This window comes from Piliocolobus tephrosceles, chromosome 15 (assembly GCF_002776525.5).
Source record: "Piliocolobus tephrosceles isolate RC106 chromosome 15, ASM277652v3, whole genome shotgun sequence".
Classification (NCBI taxonomy): Eukaryota; Metazoa; Chordata; class Mammalia; order Primates; family Cercopithecidae; genus Piliocolobus; species Piliocolobus tephrosceles.
In genome coordinates, this window is record NC_045448.1 from 1,380,377 (window position 1) to 1,391,537 (window position 11,161).

The window sequence follows — 11,161 nt, forward strand, 5'->3', positions numbered from 1 at the left end:
CTGCAGACTGGGGGTGCCGCGGCAAAGCCCTGCAGACTGGGGGTGCCACGGCAAAGCCCTGCGGACTGGGGGTGCCACGGCAAAGCCCTGCGGACTGGGCACTTGAACAAGAGGTTTATCTCTCAGCGAGTCCTGGAGGCTGAAATCCAAGATCAAGGTGAGAGCAGGGCTGGCTCCCCCTGAGGACTCGCCCCTTGGCTGCAGACACCACTTCTCCCCATGTCCTCCCAGGGCAGTCCCTCTGTGTGTCTGAGGCCTCATATCATAAGGATATGATATGACATAAGGATATGTCCCACCAGCTTCACCTGAGCAGGGTTCTGAATCGGCTTTCGTGGGTTTATAATAATAATGCGGAAAGCAGCTGAGCTCTCTGTGAACGTGGCAGCTTCGCCACCTGGCTGCCTTGGGCCACGGCCCATAGTGACATCCCCATGCCACTGCAATTACCCCCTCAAATGCTCCGTCCCCAAATCAGCCACATTCTGAGGCCAGGGGGATTGGGGCTGCAGCATGAGAATCTGGGAGATCCAGTTCAGCCCATGACAGCACTTGGCCCACGGCGCCATCTTTTAATCTTTGGAATAAAACCTTAGAAGAAGTTCATACACAGGAGCATAAGCTAATTTCCAAGATTTTGCTTCAAATGTCTCCTTTTAGTTTTTTTCCTGAGAACAATTACAACATACATTTATCTGTTTCCTACATCTTAAGGACTCTTTTCTATAAACTCTGAAGCCAAATGTGTCTCTGGAGTTGAGACGTTCCCTCCCAGTGCTACCTCTTTGCTAAGGAATCCCCCTGCCTGGACACCGTCCATCTGCCTCTCCAGGTCCTGCCCCCGTCAAGGGCATCGAGAGAACCTCTGAGCCCGGCCCGGACCAGCGCCCATGCAGTGCCCGTGCTCAGGGCAGCTCTGAGCTCTGCACTGCCTTCTGGTTCTGTGCAGTGGATGTGATGATTGCATGGTGCTGTCCCTGCCCCGCTCTGCCCCTGCTGGGCTCCTGGCTGCCGAACCTGAAGTCAGGGTCCACCGCAGGACACTCGTCTTCCTGCTGAGCCCCGCAGCCCCTCAAGCAGCTGGCTGCCTCCAGGAGTCTCCTCTCCAACAGCTGCCCTGTGCCTCCCTGGCCTCCTTGGCAGGACCCAGGCCCTCTGGAGGCACTGGGCCGGGCCGCCGGTGGAGCTTGATGGGGAGCGATGGTGGACAGTGACCTTCTCTTTCTAAGGAAGAGACTGAAGGAGGGAAAGTGCCCCCAGAGCCTCTCAGGAGCTGAGGGGTGAACAGCTGGGGATGCAAGCTTCCCCCACCACCAGCACCCTTATAATGACACTGCTGCCCCTGCAAAATCGTCCGTGGAAAATTAGGATGCTGGGCATGACCTTTCTGCATCCCTGATGCACAAGCCTAACTGTTCTCCCACGGAGGCCACATATGTCCCTGTTGAAAGGGCCCTGCTCCCACGCAAGCAGCCATCAGTGCCTTCTCCATACAGACAGCGCAGGCCAGCAGGACCCAGCACCATCCCTGGATGCACCAGCTCTGTCACTGCTGGACAGAACACCCCAAAAGGTTGATGGACGTGGCTGTCCCTCAGCTTTCAGAATGACAGCTTGAATCCCAAGCCTGCTTCCATGAGGAAGGGTGGACACCAGGAGAGAAGCAGAGGCCCCGGCTGGGTGGACATGCACTCAGGTGCTGAGGGCTCAGAGTGAACCAGGAGCAACAGCTGAGCCATGTTTACAGCCCCTCATATGAGCCCTGGCTGGAGGCCGGAGGTTCCAGGGAAGGTGGGCACCAGAGCCCATGTCTGAGAGATGAATACACAGGTGCCATGGCTGCTGCTTCTGTCTTCACGGTGACTTACAGACAAGGACGCCGAGGCCTGGGAAGATGAGGCGTGGCTGTGACAGGAGCTCACACTCCCCCGGCCCACGAGAGCTCCAGCCCCGGCCAGCCCGTGTGCTGGTTGTCATATTAGATGGACTGTCCAGAGGAACAGGAGCAATCAGAGATGCAGATGTGTGTACAGAAATAGTTCTAGATTAGACAGAGACATCCATAGAGACACAGTTTGTAGATGTAGTTGTATAGATTTAGATATAGATATCAATTTAAATATATATGGATATTGAGATATACATACATGCATAGATTTACATAGATTAGACATACATATAGATAACAAAAATGTAGACATGGATATAGTTATACCAATTTAGATTTGGATATAGATATTAATTATGGATATAGATATAGTTTCAGACTTAGGTACAGATGCAGATATAAAAATATAAATTTACACATAGGTATAGAATAGATGCAGGTGTAGCTATCCGTATATAAGTTTGGATATAGACAAAATATAGATTTAGTGTAGATGTAAATATAGCGGTAGACATCCATATGTAGACATAGTTTTAGATGTGCATCTAGCTCTATGTATGGATACGTGAAAGCATCTCTATTCTGCAGAATTGGTCATGGAATTAGAGAGGCTGAGGAGTCCCAGGATCTGCTGTCTGCAAACCGGAGCCCCAGCGTTGCTGGTGGGGTAGTTCCAGTCTGAAGGCAGATGAAGCTGCCATGAGATGTCCCAGCTCAAGCAGAGAGTCAGGAAAAGAGAAGTCCTTTTTCCTCCACTTGGGTCCCTGAAAGGATGGGACAGGGCCCACCCGTGTTGGGGAGAGCCGTCTGCTTTTCTCAGACCACAGATTCCAGTGCCGATCCCTTCCAGAACCTATCTCAAAAACACAGCAGGAATAATGTCTAATCTGGGCCCCTGTGCTCCAGTCAAGCGGACACATGAAATTAACCATCCCAGTCATTATTCTGACCTGAATGCTCCAAAATCCCGATGCCCTCTGTCTGCCCAGGGCCTGCCCAAACCCGATACCCTTTCTTTCCAAAGGCCCTGGAAGGCCTTCACCCAGCCTCTGGGAATCCCCCCTCGCCCAGCCCCACAAGAGGGGGCACCCACACCCACGCCCACAGCAGAGAACTCCAGGGCTCCCTGGAGTGGCACTGAAGAGGTCAGAAAGCCACTCTGGCAGCAGCTGTGACCTTTGCGATGCCCCCGTAGGACATACAGGGGCTTCAGGGCCTGTCTCAGCCGGGAATCCCCCAGCAACACACAGCCTTAAATCTGGCTCCAGGCACAGTTACTGGTTCTTGAAATTGAAAATGCCAAGAAAGGAAAGTTTGGAGCAAAGAATAAAGGAAAAGTTTCTGTGGTGCGGCACCTGGCCTTTCCTCTGCCCGGGCTCATTTCACACTTTCGGGTAGACACGGAGCTGCTTACGTCCCTGCTGTGCGTCTGCCGTTTGCTGGTGTGAGGTGAGGTTTAATCAGATGCTCGCCATGGCCCAGCACGTGGCTCCTCCTTCAGATACTTGGCTTTGCCAGTTTTTGAGGTTCCACAGGTGGCCCCTGAAAAACTCTAGCCCAAGTTGCTCAGAACCAAATCCAGCAGGAAGGGTGAGTCCCCCTCCCAGAAATGGCAAACATCAATTCCAGAATGAATTTCCATGGCTGCCCTGTCCTGACTGCCCTGACCTGGCCTGTGCTTACTGGAATCCCCACCCAGGCCTCGATCAGCTCAGCCTTCCCCGCACGGCCAGCCCCAGCAGCACAGACGGAGCCCCCACCTGTGGCAGCCATGAGGGTGAGAGCGAGTAGCAGCGGATGGAAACATGAACCCAGCCTCTTTCCGGATGTGGGAGGAGCGGCGTCCCACGGCCAGCAAGCAGCTCTGCTCTCCACGGACTTTTAGCAAGAGGCCGGTGTGCTCAGGTTGCCCTGCAGACTCTCCTGCGTCTGTGTGAGGTGGCAGGAAGGAGATCCTGGAGGCGGGAGGATGGTTAGAGGAGCCCAGGAGGAAAAGTCATGAGGTGCAAAGGCTAAAAGGACAGGACCGTTTTGGAGAAACAGTCAGGATGTGCATTTAGGATTTATTCATTCATTCTTGTATCCACCAAATACTTGCTGAGTGTCCAAGACCCATGCTAGGAAGACAGCCATGGACACTACCTGTGTCTGGGCTGGAAACGAGACACACCTGCAAATCGTGCCTAGGCGCTGAGTGGCACAGGGAACTGCCGCCACCCACAGACACATTCATCACCGACTTCCAAAAATCCAGTGTGAGAACTAGAACCAAACCAAGCACCCAGTTCCCCCAGCCACTGCCTTCGTCTGGTGCCTGAACGCACTCCCTTAGCCCCAGAGCCTTTCTTCAGCCACACGTGATGATATTTATCCAGGGCGACCCATGTTTGTTTTAAAAAAACACTGATTGGTAGTATTTAAATTCTTATTTAAAAGTCAGTTTTCATTTCATCTTGGGTTTCTCCTCGGCCACCTCGAATGGGCACCTCAACAGAAAAGTCAGTAATAAAACTGTGGTCAAAGGAGTCTGAGTTCAAAGCCGCACTGGCCCCAGGCTGGCATCTCCTTGTGGAGAGCATAGAAGCCAAGGGCCAGAGCCCAGGAGCCCTTACTCAGTCCCCGGCTTTTTCGGACAAAGACACGGGTCCGGGTGGGAGGCACTTCCTCAGGCCCCTCACCAGATGCTCCGGGGCCGGCTCCTGGGCTGCCTCCCTCCTCTGTCCCGTCTTCAGGGCCTTCTGCACTTTTCTGTCCGATTCACGCTGACCCTGTTCAGTTTATTTCTGGAATGGGCTGATGAAACCCAGGATGAGCTCCAAAATCTGCTGCCATCCCGTGCCCCTGTGCCCCCAGGGCTCCAGCTCTGCAAGGTGCACACCACCTTCCCTCGACCACAGTTTCACCTCCAGGAGGCCTCTGGGAAAAATAAAATGCAGCCAAGGGCAAAACCTCATGGTGTTACACCACATCCCTTACAGACCACTTTGTCTCACTTTTCTGCCCCGGTCAAAGGCCCCACAGGGCTCCCTGGGTCCTGTGGTCCACTCAGAGGGCACTGAGAGTCCTCCCTGGTTTGGGCAGCAAGGTGTGCTTTCTGTCCTGCAGGACAGTGTCCATGCCAAGCCCACAGTGAGGCTGCCATAGAGAGAGCCATCTTCTCTGCCCTGTGTCCCCTGCTGGCTCTCCCCACGTCACATTCGGGTCTGGACTTAACGGTCTATGGCTTTTTTGGGCAGATAAATGACCCTCCCCCCTTCCCTCCCTCTGTACATCCTGCTGTGGGGTGAAGGCAGCTGGCCCAGGACAGGGTGTGGCCCAGACTCAGGCAGGACAACCTGGCTTGCCCAGGCCCTGGAAGGTTCTTCTAACCAGGCCTCTTTCTGTGCCCCAGACTCCGGGAGGCTCCCTCGGGCGACTTGGGTCTCCATCTCGCTGGCTGCTCTGCTGATGGGAGGCTTGGCAGGTCTCACCTCGACGGTAATTTGCAGGTGGTAAGTCCTTCATTTTTTGGCTGTTACTTAGACACGACACAATCTCCTTTCCTCGGGACATGGTTGCAGTGAAGCTGCTGTATTTTCCTAAAGCTAACATAGATTAGCGGTATCTCAAAGGCATTGATCTCAGAGCTATTTTGTACAATGTCTTAAACTCTCCGGATCATTCTTTATGCTTTAAATAATGAAAGTGGAGTGATCATTCGTACGCCTTAGGTGGTGTCAGGTATCTGCGGACGCAGATTCAGCAATATGTAAAACTTTTCCAACAGTAAGTGTTTGCGTTGAAGTAGTCTCGTGTTAGGAGTAAAGATTCTTATAAAGGTTTCTCAGAGAGAAAAGGTCATCCGTGAATGAAAAGTTTTATTCTTCAGTTTTATTTCCTCCCTTGAGGGCAGAAATTGAAAGTTGAACTTTCATGTTAAAAATGGCGCTGCTGTTGAAAGACTCAGGCCCGAACCTGAGAGAACCTGAGAGTTCCTGCCCTGCGAGAGCGCTGTCTGCAGAAAGAGACCCTCCAGGCCGCCTCGGGTGGGGCAGCTGGTCCACGTGCCTAGCCCTGAGGAGCCAGCTCTGCTCCTAGCTACTGCCACTCACCTTGCTGCTCTTGAGAACCAAGCTTCTTGAGCATCACTTCATTTTTAATGCACAGTTGTTCATTTTATATAGAAAGTGTTAAAAATAACAGCAAACACTATCAAAAGTCATTGCAGCCCCAGGCTGGGCCCCCAGGGCCATGCCCAGAATACCTGCAAATAGAGGCCACAGTCACTTGGCCTCTGCTCTCCCTGAGTGCCAGGCTCAGCCCAACACAACCTGTGCACGCTCCTGCTATAGCCAGCCCTGCCCTCTGCCAGGGTGACCCCTGCAGTCTCCTTCGCCTTCGCCTTCACCCTCCACCCCGGCCTTCAGAGCGCCTCACTGGCCAAGCCCCCAGCACCACCCCGTACCACACGCATGGATTATCCAAGCCTCCTGGCACCACCCATACCACACGTGTATGGATTATCCAAGCCCCCAAATATCACCCGACACCACATGTCTATGGATTATCCACGACTTTCCCACCCTAAGGCCATCTTCCAGGGTGTTTCTCATCTTCCCAATAACAGAAACTCAACATTCTAGCAAACCTTCATTTTTCTAGCAACTTCTCGGTACACTGAGGAACGTCTGCGCCTTGAACAGGAAACCTTTTTCTTACAGTTTTTTTTTTTTATTATTATACTTTAAGTTCTAGGGTACATGTGCATAACGTGCAGGTTTGTTACATATGTATACATGTGCCATGTTGGTGTGCTGCACCCATCAACTCGTCAGCACCCATCAATTCGTCATTTATATCAGGTATAACTCCCAATGCAATCCCTCCCCCCTACCCCGCCATGATAGGCCCCGATGTGTGATGTTCCCCTTCCCGAGTCCAAGTGAGCTCATTGTTCAGTTCCCACCCATGAGTGAGAACACGCGGTGTTTGGTTTTCTGTTCTTGTGATAGTTTGCTAAGAATGATGGTTTCCAGCTGCATCCATGTCCCTACAAAGGACGCAAACTCATCCTTTTTTATGGCTGTTTTGCACCTCCTACAGGAACTGGTTTCTAAAAACTTGAAAGCTTAGCAACCAGAAGTTACCCAGATCGCTGTTGTTTCCAAAGGGCCTCGTCAACAATCCACAGCAGTGGCCTCTTTTCTGTTGTTTTTGTCTTTGTGGGTACTTGTAAGGAAAGCCCCTGTGCCTGCCATCTGCTCTGCATCCTGTTTCTCCACTGCTGAGATGTGGTAGTAGAGCCAGTTCCCCGTTTCGGTTATTCTGCAAGGCCTCTGGCAACTACTGTGGTTGACCCAGACGCCCACGTTTGACACAAGAGCTTCTGATCCGTCCGGCATACGACATTTCAGTGATGTATTTCTGAGTAGCTTCATAGCTTCTGTCAAAACTAACACACACCATAATTCAGACAACTGTGAGAAATTCCTTCCAGCAGAGAGGTGATAGTAACAGCTAAAGCCATGTGTTGGATGCAATGCTGAGTCATCCTTAGCCACTGTCTCCTCTGATTTTCTGATCAATCATCTGACTCAGGTGTTTGCCATGGCTTGAACTGTGCATTGCCCAAAACATGTGTTTATACCCTGACCTTTAGGACCTCAGAATGTAACCTTATTTGGAACTAAGGTCTCTGCAAGTGTAATTAGTTAAAATGAGATTGCCCTGGAGTACAGGGGACCCTAATTCAATATAGCTGGTGTTCCTCTAGAAAGAAGAGTTTGCACAGAGTCATGCCCAGCAGGCAAAGGCCATCTCGACGGGAAGGCAGAGATCAGGGTGGGGTTTCTCTAAGCTGGGGCCTGGGAAGATCGCCAGCAGTGACAGGAACTGGGAGGGAGGCCAGGGGAGCTGCCTGCAGGCATCTTGATGTGGACTCCCGCCTCCAGAACTCTAGGTCATAAACTTCTGCTGTTTAAGCAGCCAGGTCTGTGGTCCTCTGTGACTGCAGCCAGGTCTGTGGTCCTGCTCTGTGACTGCAGCCCCAGAAAACTAACAAAGTGCTATGATTGTGTCCATTTTCAGTGTAGCATCAGGAGGTGGAGCGAGAGCCTGTTACTGGCTCAAAGCTGGTAAGCCCAGAGCAGATCCTTGAACCCAAGACCTGTCTGGTGCTGGAGGTCGTGCCACAGCTGCCCGGCTTCTCCTCGCAGGAAGATTATATCTCACATGCAGAGGCTGTTGTTTCAAATAATCATTAGCGGTGAAGACTGAATAATCACCTACTCTCTCTACAAGACACTGTATTGATCTGTTTTGGGAAAAGACTACTTTAATGTTTACATGGTGTCTCTAGTTTTAGATGGGGTGGTGGTAGGAAATATTCCCTATGTTTTATGAATCATTTGGTCTTTAAACCTTAAAAACTTTAATTACTAATAATTAAAACCCTCAGCTAACCATGAAATAGACTAAGCAATAGAAATTGAATAGGCTGTAAGCAAATAACTTCAAATTAGCTGGTTCTATAATTATAACTATTAAATGTGTAATTGTAACAAAAACTGATGTGACTATAATTTCCTGTTCATAAACAATTTTGTATTTGCAAACATCCCTATAGACATCTATCACATTATCATTATGATAAATATTAGTGTCTGTAGTCCACACTCATAAGAAAAATTGTAATTTTCCTTAAGATTGACAGCCATAGATTAAATGAATACCTTTCCAAGGAAACTTGGGAGATAAATATTTGGCTGTAGTTGATTTTAGACTCTGGAGTTCTCAAAATATGCTACCAAGCACCAATTTAGTTTGCAAAATGCCACTTAGCTGAAAGATATGAAAAAGCAGATGTTAACACGCCAACACACGCTTAAGCACAGAGAACAGGGGCAGTTACAGAGTCAGAGACCATAACGGGGAAGACCCTGAGGCTCCAGGGGAGAAACATCTGGACAAAAGCCACAGCCCCCCAGACCCGTGATTCGATGAGCTCAGAAGGTCAAGTCACTTATTCAGGAAATGTCTTCCCGCCCCCTACCCTGAGACCCCCACGCTGCTCCCAGCAAACGGGCCCAATGCAATCCCAGCCTCACCTCCCTCTATGTCTCATCCTTCAGCTTTAAAAACATGATCTTATTTCCAACTTAGGGCATTATTGTGCGGTGAGGAGTAGGGAGGAGAACAGAGAGGGAAAGGGAGAAAGAGAGATGGAGACAGCAGAGAGAGACATGGGAGGGGAGAGAACGCAGCACAGCGTAGCACACGGAGGGTGCTCACTAGTAGGGTGTCTCCTAGTGAGACAAAGGTGTTTGCTTCTCTCTTCTCCTCCTCATTTTCTACCCACCCAGCTGTCTGGGCTCTAACACTGTACGTTTTGGTGTGATTATTAACAACGTGACAAATTGCTAATATATTTTCACTGCAAATCTGTGATTCAGAGTTAACTCCAGCAAACCGACTCCTTCATCAACTTTCTTGACACTGCATTTAAAATACCTCCAAGGTGTTATACATGTTTTATTGCATTGAAATTGTTTTCACCAAGTTCAATTCTTTCTGTGCAAACTTTTACACTAAAAATTCGTTCACCAGATCAGTTCTTTGGTCTCCGTCAGTTTTGCCAATTAGACCTTTCGCCATGGGGGCATTTTCCTCTGTGGTATGATTTCTTCAGGCCCAGCTTTCTTAGCTCAGCATTTTAAACTTAAATTTCGTGAAGACTTTATCTGTCTGCTGATTCTTACTGTCCAGGGAAAATGTTAAATGTGCGATTCCAGTCCTTCTCCATTTGCTCTTATTTTCACCAACTCTACTTTTCCACCATCACTTACTTCTGTGACTTCTGAAATATAGTTTTGCAGGTTTTCTTTGTCTCTGGTAAACTGTGCCCTATATCTTTTTGCTGTTTTCAGTTGTATCTTGTATTGATATCCCTACTTACAGTGTGCATTATAAATTCAAAAAAGGTTGAATCATTTGCATTAATTTCCAGCAAATCCATGGGAAAGCCGCGAGGTCCTTCCCTAGCATACAGCCAGGTTTGTCCTCTCTCCAGGCCGTCTAACCCTTTGTGCCCTCTCGCACCTGCCCACACTGTGAGCTGACAGGGTGCTCTTTCTCTACGCATGGCGCTGCGGGTTCCTGCCGTCTTTCCTCTCTCTATCACTAGATTCACAGGCATGCTGTATGGAGGCCAGCCGGGACTAGGCTGAGAGGCAGCCATGGGGCAGTGGGCAGCGGGATCCCTGTAAGCCGTGGGTGACCTGGTGCCCTCCTCCCCCAGGACCCTCCTCCCCAGGGACCCTCCTTCCCCAGTTCTCTCTTTCCCTAGACCTTTGGGACAGAGGCGGCCTGGGTCTCTTGAGACGGCGTCTGAGGTTTCTGGTCATCTAAACTGCATGTTGATGACAGGAATTGTCTTCAGGACTTCATTAGGGAAGTCTGAGGGAACTGGCCCTTTGCTGGGGGACAGACGTAGAGTGGCTGCCTGGGCTACACGACACGGGGGATCCGAACCTGTTGTAGTGGAATCCCTCAGAGTCAATAAGGCATCTGTGAGGCACTCGGGGCCCAGAGGACCTGGGGAAGGACCTGTGCTCCTTAGAGACGCATGTCGGCCCTGGAAACGAGCAGGGGGGCCGCTCCCAGGCTGGTCATGTATCAGCCCAGCAATGACAGCCTCCTACCTCTCAGCCCCCTGTGGCTTCAGCTGAATGTGCATTATCCAGTTTCCAGCCCAGAACCCAGGCCTGGCCGCCAGGCTCATCTGCTTCCTCTGGGCAGCTCCCAGCCCCTCCCTCTGTGGCCCCACTTTCTTCACCCGCTTCTGAGCAAGTGTTGGTGGAAAATGTGCCTTCCTCCCTCTCCTGACCCCAGGCCGTCTACCCCACACCAGCCCTGCCACCGTGCCCTCGCAGTCTCTCTACCCCACACCGGCCCTGCCCCCGTGCCCTCACATCTCTCTACCCCACACCAGCCCTGCCACCGTGCCCTCGCAGTCTCTACCCCACACCAGCCCTGCCACCATGCCCTCGCGTCTCTCTACCCCACACTGACCCTGGCACCGTGCCCTTGCAGTCTCTCTGATCTGTCCCTGGATATGCCCAGCCATTCCCACTTCTTGCCTTTTGTTCAAGCCTCAATCTTTCCATAGAATGCTATTTCCTTATCATCTCAGCACAGCCTTGCATGTTCAGGTCTGACACATCGCTAAGGCTCCACCCAAACACCACCTACTGTGTGCAACCCCCGAAATCCCCCCACTGTGTGCAACCCCCGAAA

The 11,161-nt window shown here is 51.0% G+C and overlaps 1 protein-coding gene across 2 annotated transcripts in view; it reads left to right on the forward strand.

Moving 5' to 3' along the window:
• TPO (thyroid peroxidase) overlaps positions 1-11,161 on the forward strand; it is a 96,762-nt gene that overhangs the window by 81,678 nt on the left and 3,923 nt on the right. For both annotated transcript variants that reach the window (XM_023192645.1, XM_023192647.1), the window contains one exon: positions 5,280-5,379. In XM_023192645.1, the coding sequence (XP_023048413.1) occupies positions 5,280-5,379 (100 nt within the window). The remainder of the gene's footprint in view (positions 1-5,279; positions 5,380-11,161) is intronic.